This window comes from Taeniopygia guttata, chromosome 1A, assembly GCF_048771995.1.
Source record: "Taeniopygia guttata chromosome 1A, bTaeGut7.mat, whole genome shotgun sequence".
NCBI lineage: Eukaryota > Metazoa > Chordata > Aves > Passeriformes > Estrildidae > Taeniopygia > Taeniopygia guttata.
Window position 1 is genome coordinate 47,771,861 of NC_133025.1, and position 14,823 is coordinate 47,786,683.

General features: G+C 53.3%; 3 protein-coding genes across 5 annotated transcripts; 1 reads left to right on the forward strand and 2 right to left on the reverse strand.

The window, feature by feature from the left end:
- Positions 1-2,583, reverse strand: SMDT1 (single-pass membrane protein with aspartate rich tail 1). The gene is made up of 3 exons (XM_030262894.4): positions 2,333-2,583; positions 1,641-1,781; positions 1-288 (listed from the first exon to the last, which is right to left on the reverse strand). The coding sequence occupies exons 1-2, from the start codon at positions 2,486-2,488 to the stop codon at positions 1,644-1,646; spliced, it is 294 nt and encodes a 97-aa protein (XP_030118754.2). The 5' UTR covers positions 2,489-2,583; the 3' UTR covers positions 1-288; positions 1,641-1,643.
- Positions 2,584-2,762: 179 nt separating this feature from the next.
- PHETA2 (PH domain containing endocytic trafficking adaptor 2) lies at positions 2,763-9,619 on the reverse strand. Of its 2 annotated transcripts, none has more exons than XM_002192513.7 (3): positions 9,142-9,619; positions 8,109-8,210; positions 2,763-7,568 (listed from the first exon to the last, which is right to left on the reverse strand). In XM_002192513.7, the coding sequence occupies exon 3, from the start codon at positions 7,558-7,560 to the stop codon at positions 6,748-6,750; it is 813 nt and encodes a 270-aa protein (XP_002192549.3). In that variant the 5' UTR covers positions 7,561-7,568; positions 8,109-8,210; positions 9,142-9,619; the 3' UTR covers positions 2,763-6,747. The 2 variants fall into 2 exon arrangements, with proteins under 2 accessions (XP_002192549.3, XP_030118758.3); XM_030262898.4 differs by having other exon boundaries at positions 8,035-8,210.
- A 15-nt stretch (positions 9,620-9,634) lies between these two features.
- Positions 9,635-14,786, forward strand: NAGA (alpha-N-acetylgalactosaminidase). 2 transcript variants are annotated; one of them, XM_002192563.7, is made up of 8 exons: positions 9,646-9,876; positions 10,249-10,423; positions 10,566-10,743; positions 11,022-11,116; positions 11,773-11,934; positions 12,418-12,615; positions 12,823-12,966; positions 13,223-14,786. In XM_002192563.7, the coding sequence occupies exons 1-8, from the start codon at positions 9,650-9,652 to the stop codon at positions 13,403-13,405; spliced, it is 1,362 nt and encodes a 453-aa protein (XP_002192599.5). In that variant the 5' UTR covers positions 9,646-9,649; the 3' UTR covers positions 13,406-14,786. The 2 variants fall into 2 exon arrangements, with proteins under 2 accessions (XP_072779452.1, XP_002192599.5); XM_072923351.1 differs by lacking the exon at positions 11,773-11,934 and having other exon boundaries at positions 9,635-9,876.
- Positions 14,787-14,823: the final 37 nt, after the last annotated feature.

Sequence of the window (14,823 nt, forward strand, 5' to 3'; positions counted from 1 at the left end):
TTGCACATGTCAATCTCTTGATCTTTAATTGTTTCCCATGTTGCTAATTAAAGGCATCCCAAGCAGTCTTTGATGAGGTGAGCATGTGTGTGCAAGGATGCAGGGCCTGTCAAGCACTTCCTTCAACCCTGATCTACAGATTTCCAGCATACAGAGATGTGCAGGACACTCACTGGCAAAAGGGGATACAAAGCCCCCTGTCCCCTTTAGGAAGGACAAAACAGGTGACAGATGTTGGAACCATTGTTTTGTCAATGCCTTTCTCTTTTCTGTTCCTCTGTTCCAGTGCTGCAAATAGAAAAACAAGCTGTTACAGATAAACTACTGAGCTGTAGTCTGCATCCTCCCAAAACTACACAAGATGGGGTTTACATAAAGGGAGTTTTCAACAGGCCAGAGCAGTCTTTGCAATCTCTTAAGTCTTGGCTTCTAGCCGCACAGTGCATGCTGAAAAACCCCTTATCAACTGGAATACATCCACCAAACTGACTATAAGTCTACATTATTTACAACAACTTCTCTAAAACAGTTTCTTTGTTCTATAAAGAAATAACACCCAAGCTCAAATCTTTACACAGTAACAAGCTAAACAGAATAACAAGATGGTAGAAAGTGTAGCACAGTGCAGATAAAGATGAATTATTTCCATTCTTCCTTTCTGCAATGAGTCTGAATGGTTCAGCTACGCCAGAGATCAGTGTTGTAGCAGCCACCAGACAGTTTGTTCTGATGGGTTCCAGAATGCTCTTAAATTGTTCACCTCTATCAGAATTTCAGACAGTACATGATTCTGTTTTAAAAGAGTAATCCTGTGAGTTAGAAGACGACTTTTAAGCAGGTAAACAAGTAGAACAAAATCACGAAATCGTTTAGGTTGGAAATGACCTTCAAGTTCATTGAGTCACAATTGTTAATGTAGTACTGCCAAGTCCACCGCTAAACCACGTCCTGAAGTGTCTCATCTACACCTCGTTTAAATACCTCCAGGGCATGTGACTCCACCACTTCTCTGGGCAGCCTACTCCAATGTTGGACAACCCTTTCCCCGAAGAAATGTTTCCTAATACCCAGTCTAAACCTCCCCTAGCACAGCCTGAGGCTATTTGCTCTTGTCCTACTGCTTGTTACTTGGGAAAAGAGATTGAAGCCTACCTGGCTGCAGCCTCCTTTCAGGTAGTTGTAGAGTGATAAGCCCTCCCCTAAGCCTTCTTCACCAGGCTAAGCAGCCCTAGTTCCCTCAACCACTCCTCGTAACAGGTGAGCTTCAGACCCCTTAGCAGCTCTGCCATCCTTCTTTGGATGTGTAATGTAGGAACACTGAAGTCTCTCTGTTGTCTGCAGTATAGAACCTCATTGACTACATTTTATTTCCGGTTCAGCTGGCAAGATCTAAAACACCATCATTTTTTCCAGTCACTAAGAAATGCATGGTGTGGAGATTGCACAGATACTAGTCTGGTCTATTCTGGTACAAACCAAAAAAGTTCATAGCTGAAAGCATATCCATAACCATCTGTTTAACTGCAAGTATATCTTTTAAGCTGCTGCTGGCTGTATTTCCTTGTCTGAGATTCTCCTCCCTGCCCCAAGCCAAACGGGAAGCACAAATAATTAGATTGCTGGTGTAATTTATGACGTACCCTTTAATCATCGTCATCGTCATCCTCTGGGACAAAGATATCATGTTCTTCAAGTAAGGCTGCGAAGTTCTTACTGATCTGAGTACCAACATACAGGAAAGGGATCACCACGCTGAACACTCTGAGGAGGCCGAAGGGCGTCTGCAAGGAGTCGATTGTAAAAAGTGGATCTTTACATCCAAGCAAGTCGCACGTTGGCGGAACCGGCGCACTCCCGGCTCCACAGGCGCGGGGGGGCCCCGGGAAGCGGCCCGCAGAATGATCTGCGTCCCCAGTGGCAAGCCCCGGTCACCGCACCGCGTTTTATTATCGCATTATAATGCTACAAAACTCCCGCGCCAGCCAGTGGGCAGCCCGGGGCGGGGGACACCCGTGGCTTAGGGAGGGGATGGCGGTCGCCAGTGACAAAGGGCGGTGCGTAGGCGGGCACTGATCTCCCCTTGCGGCGCAGCGCGGCCTCGCTCGGGGGGACGCGGGGGCCACGGGCCCGGCGAGCCCCGCACGCTCGGGGGGCCGCTCCTGCCTCCCTCCCGCTGCCGAGCGCTTCCGCATCCCCGCCCGCAGCTCCCCGCTCATTGGTCCCAGGCACTGTCACTCACCGCTACCGCCCCGCCCACACCAGCTGCGTGCGCACGGATTGGCCACCGCTGCCGCTTGCGGCTGCCGCCCCCGCCCGCTCGCCCCCCACTCACCTTAACCGGCTTGGGCAAAATGGCGCCGCTGCGGGTGACGGTGGCGCCCCGGGAGGGAACCAGCGGCACGGCCGGGGTCCGGCCCGGCGCGCCCCAACCCGCACGCCCCGAGCGAGCCAGGGTCGCCGCCAGGAGCCGCCCGGCTGCCGCTGCCATCCTCCCGGTGCCCCGAGCCGCAGCACAGCCCGGGCGTCACCTGGGATCTCGCGAGGCTTGTGGGCAGGCGGTGAGGACGGCACTGCGCAGGCGCGGGGCGAGACCGCGCCCCCCGGGCCTGGGGGCGTGTCTCGGTGCCCCGCGGGGACAGAGGGACAGAGGGCCCGGGCCGCCCCCGCCTCCTCCCGGTGAGGGGAGAACCGGGCCGGCCGGGAATGGCCCGGACCTGCAGGCACGCCAGGGGGCTTCACGGCTCCTTTAACAACGCACGGGCTACAAATCAAACCTGTTTATTCGGCTCGCGGCATAAAATACAAACTCTAAACAATGTAGTGGGATGCGTAATACAAGTTCCGCGTGTAAAACAAACTCTAAACAATGTAATGCAATGTATAATACAAGTAAAACAAAGGCGCATGCAAAACCATCTCCTAAAAAAAGGAACATGCCCTACCTAAAACAGAAGCGCTTGGAAAGGCAGGAGTCGCTTGTAGTGTTTTCCAGGCTATTGTGCGGAGAGAACACCAGTTTGGTAAAAGATGCTGCTGAAAGATGCCCTCGTGCATTTCAGTGGGGCTTTTCAGCTTCTCTGCAAAGGCAGCGGAGAGAGGTAACACTGAGGGGTAGTTCCCCCAGGCACTATTAGTGCAGTAGCTACTGTAACACAAAATGGCTGATCTTGGTCATGATTGTCCACCACATGGCTAAGAGTGGTCAAGGGTAAAACCTTCAGGTAACTCTTCAATTGGACTCAGTGGAAAACAGCACAGTCTTACCAAAAAAAAAAAAAAAAAAAAAAAAAAAAAAAAAAAAAGCAGAAATTATATATCACGAGCTCAAATCTAAAATGTCAGGCTCAGAAAAATAGAAGTATTTAATCAACTATTTTAGCAGGACTGGGAGCCCTTCCTGGCACAGCTCACAAAGGCTATGTCAAAACTGCCCCTTTTCAATTTATTTTCAATTTTAGCACCTTCCTCTCATCACTTCTGCACTAAAGAAAACTCTTAGGAAAAGGATCTTACTTCAGTACTTTAAGAAAAGTACCCATTCAACTTCAGTGTTCAGCTCCCCCTTTGCCTAGGAACCTGTTTAGATAGGCATTCTCTATTTTTAAAAATAAAAAGGGAAAGTGGAGGCAGAAGGTGAAACAGTCCAAACCTGAACAACCTAAGAAAAAAACCCTGGGTGGCAATCAGTCTTATTTTACATGCCGTGAAAACTCTCTGCCTTTCCTGTAACAATCTCTGCCTGCAGAAAGACAGACAGGCTGCTCCATTAGCCAGCTGAATGTTCAACCTCAGCAAGCTGAGGTCAGGAAGCTGAAATCCTGGCCTCCTGCCTGGAGGCTGCTTCAAAGGCACTGCCAGCACAACCAATTCAGCTGTGCTGGCTTTATAGCCTCCATCTGTAAGGAGGCAGTGCAGGACTCAGGTGCTTCCTACCTAATGAAGCAAGTGGCAGTGGTCATTAAAAAACCTGTACTCCCATACAAATCTGGGCAAGGCTGCTACAACAGTGGGATGGTGAGGAAACCCTGATCAAGGACATCCAAAGTCACACAGCGCTTTGGAGACCTAGCAAAGGCCCAGGCATGGATGGCTGGGCTGAGCATAAATGTGGATCAGGATTCAGGCATTTTCTTGTCAACACTGCAGAATAAAACACAAAATTACTCCAAACGCGATCAGATGGAAAGCAGAGTGCAGTGCCTCATTTGGATTGGGGATTTAGTTGGGATATGGGCTAAGCAAAGGTAGGTAGCGTGGAAATTGTGCTGTTTGAATGGGACAGATTAAAGCATTAAATATAAGCTCTTTAGCAGTGTTACGAGCACAATCCTGGCTTATTAAAACACGCTAAGCTTCTTAAAAGTGAAACTGCCCTTAAATGAATAACACTGTGTCAGTTTCAGTTCTGACAGAACTGGCTTTGTTAATTTATCTTCCCTTTCAAGTCACTCCCAGTTCTTGAGTCTCATGTAGGGACTGCCACTATATTTTGATTTGTTTTGGAAGTTGAGTCTTTACTTTCATACTGCCTTATGGTAATCTGAGACATCAAGAATATTCTCTCTGTATTACATTAAAAAAAAAAAGAAAGCACAGGAAAATGTTTGACAAATTTGACCTTGGTCCCAAAATACACATTCTCAGAGCAAGGAGTCACCAGGTAGTGCAATCCCCTAGTGCTGCTGTCCTGGCATGGGAAAAGGGACACATTTGCAGCCAGGAATGCTGCAGTACTGAACTCTTCAAGCAGCAGGGTAGGGAGGCAGAAATGGCCCCTACGTCCAACCAGCTAAGCTGCTGATGAAGCCAGGGCTTTGCCCCATGGCCACCTGCTCCCAATTTTTCTGAACCGTTTTAATAGAAGCCAAACAAAAATAATCCTCCCAATTGAAGATCTTTACTGTGAAGTAATACAACCACAAACTGGAGAGGGCTGGATTGTGTTACTCACAAGTGAAGGTTACATTCTCACTGCCCAAAGTAATTTGTAAGATCTAATTTAAGATCTGATTTCCTCTAATGTACCATCGAGCCATAATTAGGCAGGAGGCTGGAAGCTCATCATCCAAAACTACCAGAGACATATTTTAAAAGGCACCAAGAGTTAATAGAATTAATTTGATTTCTGCATTGGCTATCTCTACAGGCTATTGCAAAGTAGGAAGCTTAAAGTCCTTAAAGTAGGAGTGTGCTAAAGACCAGAAAGGTTACAGCCAGTCATGATGTGAAATGAGCTTTTGCTTTCCCTAGCAAAGCTCTTTAAAAAAAAGGGCAATAAAAACAGGTTTAATGTTTTTAGATGGGAAGCATGCAACTAGATAAGAGAGATTTTTAAACCCTATCCCAAGGGTATTCTAGTCACTGGACTTGGCACCCACCTACTTGTACCATGTGCCTTGTGGCCAAGGTTTCTGACCTACTGATGGATAAGTCTGTTTTCACAGTGAGGTGACAGGCATGCCCTCCCTGCAGCCCTCCCAGCCCGCTGGGAGGACGGGATGTGCTGCAGAGATCAGACAAGCAATGCTGACATGAAATCAGAGGGAAGTGCCGGCAGGCCAGGTGCAGGCTTGGTAGAAGGCAGCGACATGGCTTTGACACTGGAGAGGCAAGCTCAGATACCACCAACACCCAGAACTCATTCCCACACCTCTACTTCTCCTTCTGAGACTAGGCTTGTCTCCCTCCCCACCCTTCAAAGCCTCTCCTCCATCTGCACAGCACTGCCAGGAGTTGGGCAGAGCCACAACACTGAGAGAGGCCCTGCAGGAGTGTGGCTCTGGACACCCTCTTGGGCAAGCAGCCCGATGAGCTGACTGAGCCCTACATGGCACCTTGCACAGGCTGTGGTCTAAGCAAACTCTGAGAAATTTACTCCTGCCCAGGCAAAGAGGCTTCAGCATCCCTGTATAGGAACAGAGAAACCTCAAGCCAGAGATATTAGCAAGCTTGGTTACTGCTTGACAGAGTCCAGATTAGCCCTGTGGAGCCCCTGGTGTCCTTGCTGGGGCTTCTGGCTAAGCTCTGTGTCTCCATTTCAGGCTTGCACACAAAGAGATAGTTGCAAGACCATGATATCCACATCCTGAAGGATTTAGCTGAAAGAAGGGTTAGTGCAGATCAAAGTAAAAAAACAATGCAAAAGCCCCAGCTGCTGGGCCAGCAACAGCTGCAGTGGCTCGCATGTCCTGTAGTGAGAGAGGCACAAGGCTGCAGGCACGCACCACAGCCAATGGCCTGTCAGAGGCATTTCATAAGAGCCCAGCCTTATCTACTGCAAAAGAACAAAGGCAGAAGGACTTTGGCACAAGACCACAGACAGTAATAAACACTGACCAAAAGCAAACTTCCACACTAGAAACAAAACAAATCAAAAAAGTGGTGAAGGAGAGGTAGGGGATGAAACACCCAGAGCATCCACCATGTCAGGACAGCAAGTGGCCTGGCCTGTTGGCTGAGGCTCATTGCATATGTGCTGATTTGGGCAGCTCCTATTTTCAGCAGAGAGAGTTTAAGTAAAGGTGGCTCCCCTGGTGTTACATGCTCTCCGGCTGTATAAAGCCTCATAGAAGTTAAATGTGAGGTTCAGAGGGGATTTGAGTCCCTCCCAAGTGAAGCATACACACATTGCACACTCAGCCACTCATGAGGGCAGGGGGCAAGCAGCGTCCCTCATTTCACTCTTCCTGCATACAGAACGGGCTGCCAGGCATCAGCTGGCCAGTGACTTGTGTCCTGTGCCCCCAGTCACGGGTGTCCCCTCTTCTGCCTCTCCTGCCACTCCCGTCTCAGCACTGCAATCTCCTGCCCGTACCAGTTGTGCAGCTTGGAGAAGCAGATGGTTTCCGGTGGCACTGGGCTCTCCAGCATGGCTGGTGAGAGGCCAAGTGCTGTGGATCCTGTGGCACTGCTGGCGGCCGAGCGCCGGCGTGGAGGCAGGGGCGGGGGCTTTGTTTGCCCCCCGTCATGGTCAGTGCAGGTGGCTCCACCGGCAACACATCCTCCACTACTCCATGTGGAGTAGCCATTCTCCAGGGTGGCAGGCTTCTCCTGGAGAGGCTGCAAGGCAGGGTTGGAGAGATGCCTCTTCCTGCCAGAGGAGGAGGACCTCTGTGGAGACTTACGGCAAGCGGCCAAGCTCTTGCAGGCCTCCTCCAGCTGCTTCTCCAGCTCCCTTACCACCAGCCGCATGTAGTCGAAGCTGGCCCGTGAGAGTGCCTTCACCCAGGCCTCCATGGCAGCCTGCCCATCAGCCACCAGCACATAAGCCCTGGCACCAGCGTCATCAAAGCGGATGGCAAAGGCGAACTCCTCAGCAGCCTCGCACAGCTCCACGGTGCAGCCCTCCAGGACCACCAGTCCCACGGGCTCTCGGCTCTCCCGCTCCTCAAAGTAGAAGAGGAGGTTGCCCTTGAGGACGAACCAGCGGCGCTGGTAGGAAGTGCCATGGTGGTGGGCATGGTGGTGGTGCCGCTCCACCCGCTTGCGCAGAAAGCCGGTGTGGTCGGCAGGTGAGTCGCAGGTGGCGTAGTGGGCCACGCTCCGCTCATTCAGCTTCATCGCCCCACCTAGGAGCAGAGGAAGAGAGGGGGAAGAGGTTGTCTTGGTGTGAGGAGCATGTCACTGGCCCCACCAGAAGAAGCCAGCTCCTGCTCCCAGGGAAAAGCAGTCACTCCTGCAGTCCCGCTCCAGCAGCCTCTGACACAGGACGGTGTCTAACCCAGCAGGTACCCCTACAAAGGGCAGGCTGGTTCCTCACTGCTGCAAAGAGGAGGTCACTACCAGAGCCTCACCACCCAGACACCTGCCTTCCCTGCGAACGCAAACACTGCTGTTTCATTTCTTATTCCACAAGTGACCTACTTTGCTGGTTTTCAATGGGGCACATCAAAGAAATTTGACTCTCTGCCTGCAAGGCACTCATTTTGCTCTCTATTAGAAGGCAGGTAAGGAGAGTGTTTCAGACCCAAGGGCTCTGGAACTTATATTTCTGTCCCCTTTCCCTAGTCCCTGTCTCCACGCAGGACCACTCACCCCCACCAGCCCTCCTGGCAGCAGAACTCCCAGCTCCAGCCGGTTCACCAGCAGTGGGGTGCAAGGTGACATACCAGCTGTGCAGGTCAGACTGCAAACCCCTGTTGTCTTCCTTGGCCAGGCTGGTCCCTAGCTGAGGGTGCCTGAGGCTTCAGCGTGATGAGCACCATCCTTTGCTGGAATAAAAGGATGAAGGAGTTATGAACCAGAACAGTTTGTGACTGACAGAGCTAAGAGCTGTGTCACTCCCACCTCAGAAATCCAGGCTCCTCAGTGCAGGCAAGCTGCACTGGAAACTGAGATAGCAAAACTGGGGGAACATGCACTTGCTTTAAAGCCTGAGCCCTATCCCAGCTCAGGCCAGTGCTCCTGTGGGTTTGTTCTCTAGCTCCTGGGCTTGTTTTGGGTTTATTAAAGGAAAAAATAAATGTTTTGCAGAAGCTGTCACTGCCCCATTTGTGGAGGCCCTTTGGCAGGCAACTCGGAAAGTCAAGGAGGATAGAGCCTTAAAGAACAGAGCCAGCACAACCTTTGTGGAATGTTCAATTGCCAAAGGATTTCCAGCCGCTAAAACTCCACACATAGAAAACAATCACATGCAGAAAACAAACCACAGCCACCACTCCCAGGACAGACTTGGGTGCTAGGAGCACTGCTGAGCAACTTCCAGAATTCCTCCCGAGCCCTTCTCTCCCATCAGGGCTAGTGCTGCACAGCTGAGGACATGGGGGCACGGACCCCAGTTGAAAAATGCCCAAGACCCCGATCAGACACAAGGAAAGGCTGTTCCCTGGAGGTGCTCTGCCGTGGGCACACTCAGGCTGCGGACAGCCTGACGCGAGGGGGCTGTGGGGGTCCCACGTGTGCCGTGCCGGGCTCTGTGCCTTTGTGCGCGGGCGCACGCCCCTGCAATGGGGCTGCCGGTCTTTGTGTGTGTGCCCGTGCCCCTCCGTCTGCGAGTCCGTCGCTTGCCTGCGACCCTCGCGGTCCCGCGGCCGCTCCCGCCCCGCCGCCGCCCTGTCCCGGCCCGGCCCCGGCGCCTCCTGGCCCTTGCCCAGCGCCCCCTCTGCGACGGCGGGACCCCGGCCCCTGCCCGGCCCGGCTCACCTCCGGCCGCTGCTGCTCGGCGGTGCGGGGCAGCCCGGCCCTGTCGCGGCCGGGCGGGGGAAGGCTCCTGCGGCCGCCGGGGCCGTCCCGCCGCGCCGGCAGCACCGCCCCGCCGGCGGCCAGGGGGGAGCGGGGGGGCCGGGGACACCGCAGCCGGACCGGAGCCGCGTTCTCCCGCACCCCTTCGCTCAGCCCGACACCTCTGCAGGGTCGCAACCTGGGGGGGACCTAAACCCCCCGCTCCCAGAATCACTGTTGGGGTGCAGCAGGCACAGGGGCGGCGGTGACAGGGTGCCAGCAACGGGGTGCAGCTGCAATGGGGTGCAGTACGGGCTGGGCGCAGTGCTGACGGGCACCGGCTACGGGGTGCACAGCAGTGGGGTGCAGCACGGACAGGGTGCAGCGAGGGAAGCGATATTAATGGACCGGCAGGGCTGTGGGCTGCGGTACCGGCGGGCCGCGGTGGCTGCGGGCGGGCGGGCGGGAGGCGTGGGCAGCCCGTCAGCTGATGCAGACGGCATCATGTGAGCGGGGCCGGGCCGGGGAGCAGCTCTGTGCCGCGGCGGCAGCGATGGAGGCGGCAGTACTGAGCGGGCTCGTCCTGGCCCTGGCCCTGGCGCTGCCCTCCGTGGCCCTGGAGAACGGGCTGGCGCGCACTCCCCCCATGGGCTGGATGTCCTGGGAGAGGTTCCGCTGCAACGTGGACTGCCAGGCGGATCCCCGCAACTGCATCAGGTCAGTGGATGGGGCGCGGTCAGGTCGAACTTGAGGACCGGGATGGCTCTGGCACCGTCTGCGTCCCTGGGACCCCGGGGTGGATGGTGCATGGGAGCGGGAGGCTCAGACGCCCCGGTCCGGTGCTGGGCCGAAGAGCCCCCAGTGCTGAAGGATATGGGCGGGTTTTTCAGGCAGTCGAGGAAACGCTTCCCCTTCGGTGAGGTCAATAAAGACTGATAGGATTTAAATTGGAGCGCTATGGGAGTCTATCCTATGGCCCGGACCAGCCCTCCAGAGCCCCCAGTTAACCCCCAAATCCCTCTGCCTACCTCACCTGCTGAGGCACAAGGGTCGCAGGGTCTCAGCCTGCCATGCCTCCTCAATCCACAGCGAGCAGCTCTTCTTCGAGATGGCAGACCGGCTCGCAGAGGATGGCTGGAGGGAGCTGGGCTACGAGTACATCAACCTTGATGACTGCTGGGCTGCCAAGCAGCGGGATGCGGCCGGGCAGCTGGTTCCAGACCCCAAGAGATTCCCCAGGGGAATTAAGGCTCTGACTGACTATGTGAGTGGCTGCTGGGGGTCCCTGGGGATCTCTGTCCCCATGCCAGAATGGTGGGAGAGCTGGGAAGGAAAAGAGGATGCTGGTACCTGGGAGACACCCTGGATCCCTTCATTTGCTCCTTGCAGCTCTGTTCTCCTCACAGGTCCATGCCAGGGGCCTGAAGCTGGGCATTTATGGTGACCTGGGCATCTTCACCTGTGGGGGCTACCCAGGCACCATGTTGGAAAATGTGAAGCAGGATGCCCAGACCTTTGCAGCATGGGGTGTGGACATGCTGAAGCTGGATGGGTGCTACTCGTCCGCAGAGGAGCAGGCAAAAGGTAAAAATTCACCAGCCTCTGGCATTCTTCTCCCTGCTGCTTGGGTTGGGGCATCTGGCCCTCTGCAGCAACACTGGGACAGCCAGTTCTTCTCTTGTGCCTCCTATTGCAACTGTTGGGAAAAGAGGCAGGAGTTTGTGTGCCCTGGAGCTGGTGTAAGGAAGGAAGCCGGGCTAGACTGGTATTCCCCTTGCTGAGTGGGCTGGGATAAAGGCTGCTACTGGGACATGGGCTGCTGCCAGCCACCTCTTCACTGGTTGTCATCTTCTCTCCCTAAGGATACCCAGAAATGGCAAGGGCCTTGAACGCCACAGGCCGTCCCATTGTCTACTCCTGCAGCTGGCCAGCATATCAGGGGGGTCTTCCCCCCCAGGTATGGGTTTTCCTATCTTTTGGCAAGTTCCCATGTCCCCTGTGCCCTGGAGGAGCTCTTGCTGGAGCACCAGGAGCAGGGTGTTACACCCCACTTAATTTTTCACCCCTGGATGTTGCTGCAGGTCCCAGAGGTAATGTGGCTTTCCTGCCAGGCACCCGGGGATGCTTGGGGGTTCCAATATGGCTAGGTGATGGGAGTTTGTGGGAAGAAGGCTCTGGAGTGTATCCTCTCCCCACTAATCAGATGGTGTGGGGTTGGTCCTGGCAGTCTTCTTGTGAGTCAGTCCTGTCTAGTTTCAGTGCTTGAAATAGGATAATCTTAGTATATGTTTCTTGAGAATTGGTTGCTCTCACTTATTTCCTCTTTCATTTTTTGAGTCAGTCTTGAGCTGCTCTCATTTTTGTAGCTGATAGGTTATCAGATTTCCCCATGACCTCTGTGGTTGTTTTGCCAGACATCCTATAGTACTGGGGTGTGCCCAGACAGTGGGATATGACTCTGTCTTGCCTCCTTACCCTTCCCCAGATTCCTCTGTCTTTTACATACTTGCTAGACAGTGCAGCTCTCAACAATTCAACAGTGCTGCTCCTGCCTGCCCCACCTTGCAGAACAGCTCTTTTTCCTCTCCTGCCTGACACTGTTCTCCTTGTCAGGTGAACTACACCATCCTGGCAGAGATCTGCAACCTGTGGCGTAACTATGATGACATCCAGGACTCCTGGGACAGTGTACTTTCCATCGTGGACTGGTTCATCACAAACCAGGATGTGCTGCAGCCAGCAGCTGGCCCCGGTCACTGGAATGACCCAGACATGGTGCGGCTGGGTGATGGGTGCTTTGACCCTGTCTGGGGATGAGGATCTCCAGGGGATCTCCAGGGATCCTCTTCTAGGGGCAGGGCAAAGGAAGAGCTCCAGGAGCAGGAGCCCTGTTGCTGCAGAGGCAAAGCTGGTGTTACCCTTGGGTAAGCTGTAGGAAAAACCACAGTGGTTGCCATGAACCCTTCACCACTTGAATTTACCTCTCAAGTTCTTCAGGTGTTCTTGTCCTTCCCTGCACAACCTGAGGGCAAATAACGGTGAAACAAAGGGTGTTAATGAGTCCATTTGAGTGTATGTTGCTAGCAGGGATGAGATCTCCTGGTGGCAGTGGTGGACTACTTAAGGGGAAGCAAAAGTGCGTGTGAGGTTTCCCTTGTGCGTTCCCTCCCAGCAGGAAGCAGCATCACCATGGGTGACAAGCAGACAAGTTTCTAACCTTTTTCTGCTTCTTGCATCTTTTCACTGTCTCCCCTCCAGCTCATCATTGGAAACTTCGGCCTTAGCTATGAACAGTCACGCTCCCAAATGGCTTTGTGGACAGTGATGGCAGCTCCGCTCCTCATGTCCACAGATCTCCGCACCATCTCCCCCGAGGCCAAGGAGATCCTGCAGAACCGCCTGATGATCCAGATCAACCAGGATCCCCTGGGAATCCAGGGGCGCAGGATTGTCAAGGTTAGGGGGAAAGCAGATGCATTTGGGAGAGCAGACAGAAGTAGCACAGAGCATCAAAATAAGGAGGAAGAGGGAAATGATGCAGAGAAACAGGAGCAAGAGAGCTGTGGGCGTTGTGGGCCTGCTGGTGTTGCAGCCCCACAGGGCAAAGTCAGAAGTTGCACTGCTCCTAGCAACTCTGCCTCACCCACCTATCCCCACCCCTAGGAGAAATACAACATCGAGGTGTTTGTGCGTCCACTGGCCCAGGCTGCCAGTGCCCTCGTGTTCTTCAGCCGGAGGACAGATATGCCCTTCCGCTACACCACCAGCCTGGCCAAGCTCCACTTCCCTGAGGATGCTGTGTATGAGGTGAGCCCCACTGACACAGTGCATAGCAGGGCAGTCCCATGGCACATGGATCCCCCTCTTCCCACATCTCTATGCGTTCTAGTACTCTATGGAGTACTCTCACTCCATACCTCTGGAATGAAGTGGCAACTGCCTACTGGGTCACTCTTCTGTTGCCCACTGCTGTGCCCTTTCCCACTATTTCATGTCCATGACCACAGCTGGACCCCAAGATGAAAGATCTGGAATTGCTGGTAGCTCCATCTCTCTCTTTCAGGTACAAGACGTGTATGTGGGCAAGATCATTGGAGACTTAAAAACAGCAGACAACTTCTCAGTCGTTATTAACCCCTCGGGGGTGGTGATGTGGTATCTCCATCCCAAGACCCTCCCAGTACAACCCTGGCATGTTGTCAGACAGCAAGCCCCTGGTGGGGGTTACCGCCCAGCCCTTCTGTGACAGGGCCCAGTGGATGCGGTGTGGACCAGTGCCAGGGTGAGCTGTGAGACCCCAAGGCATGTGGTTCTTCACTGTACAAGTGCCTTTCGCTGGTGAGCCCAGCAATGCCGGGCAGCGACCATCCCCTGGTACCAGCTTGAAGATTCCTGCTCTATCCGCATAAACCGGAAATTCTTGTTACTCACTGCCTAAGGGTGTGCAGAGCGTAGTTCCTCGGTGATTGCAAAACCTTTTGAGATCCTCCTGTGGAAGATGCCATACAAGAAGAGTCCACCACTACTGAAGTTTGTCAGCTCTGACACCTGAGAACACCATTGCTTTGAGCTGGGTACTACTGGCTGCTGGAGGGGCTGTTTGAACTACACCTGCAGAAAGGCTTTGGGTGCTTTAGTGTCTCCTAGGGTTGTGACATCCCATTTTCCCTCTTTTCCCAGCCTCCCCCAGGTGTGTGATGGCATTAACCTCACGGATCAGACTTGGTCACCTTCTTTCTTTTGTTATAATCAGCTTGGTTTAGAATAAGGAACTGTCAGCTGGGCTGCATCCCACGTAGCCCCACCAGGATCTTGGAGGCATAATGGCACTGTGCAGTGAAGCTTTGCTTGCAGCACTACTGCACCCTAGTGTACGTGCTAGCATTGTATTAAAGCCCCTCTGGTAGAAGTTTACAGCAGAGCAAACATCTCTGTGAGCCATGCACTCCCCAGGAGCTGTGCTGTGGTACACACCAAAAGCCACAGAGCCTCAGCACATTGTGTAGGAGTGCTGGCAGGAAGATGCTGATACGCAGGTAAAGTGGTCTTTTGGCTTGGGAGTTGGTCATGGGTGCCTCCAAGCTGAAAGTTGCATCCTTCTTTCTCTAGAAGGAAACTTCTGCTAAAAGGAGGATCAGAGCCTACTTCAGCAGGCTGAAAACTCAGGGAGTCTCAGGGAAAGGCTTCTCCCAAGGGGCCCTTGCATCCACAGCTCTATCCTGAGGAGGAGTCTACAGTAATAAACTAGAAGTGAATGTCAGGACACTCTAAAGCACTCAACTGCTTCACCTTCATAAAGCAAACTACCCATGGAAGAGTTCTAGGTGACACAAGACACAAGATTAAGCCTCAGACTGGGGAAATACATTTTGGATTAGGAAAAAAAAAATCTCTATTCCTGTTCAGCTGTGGGAGGGTTCCTGGTCATCTGTCCACTCTGGTTCCTGAAGGACCAAATGGTTGATTTTGGACCATTCTACAAACTTCCTCTGAGGTGCAGGGTCGAGATACTGAACGCAATGCTTGCAGTTCTAATAAGGGAGGACTTGCTAACAAAACAAGGAGCTGGCTTTTTTCTTGGGGAGTGATTGAGGCAAATTGATTGAAATAAAGGGAAGTAGATCATAGACTCTGTCTCATGTGTTGCTAGCTATAGCTGCTTGG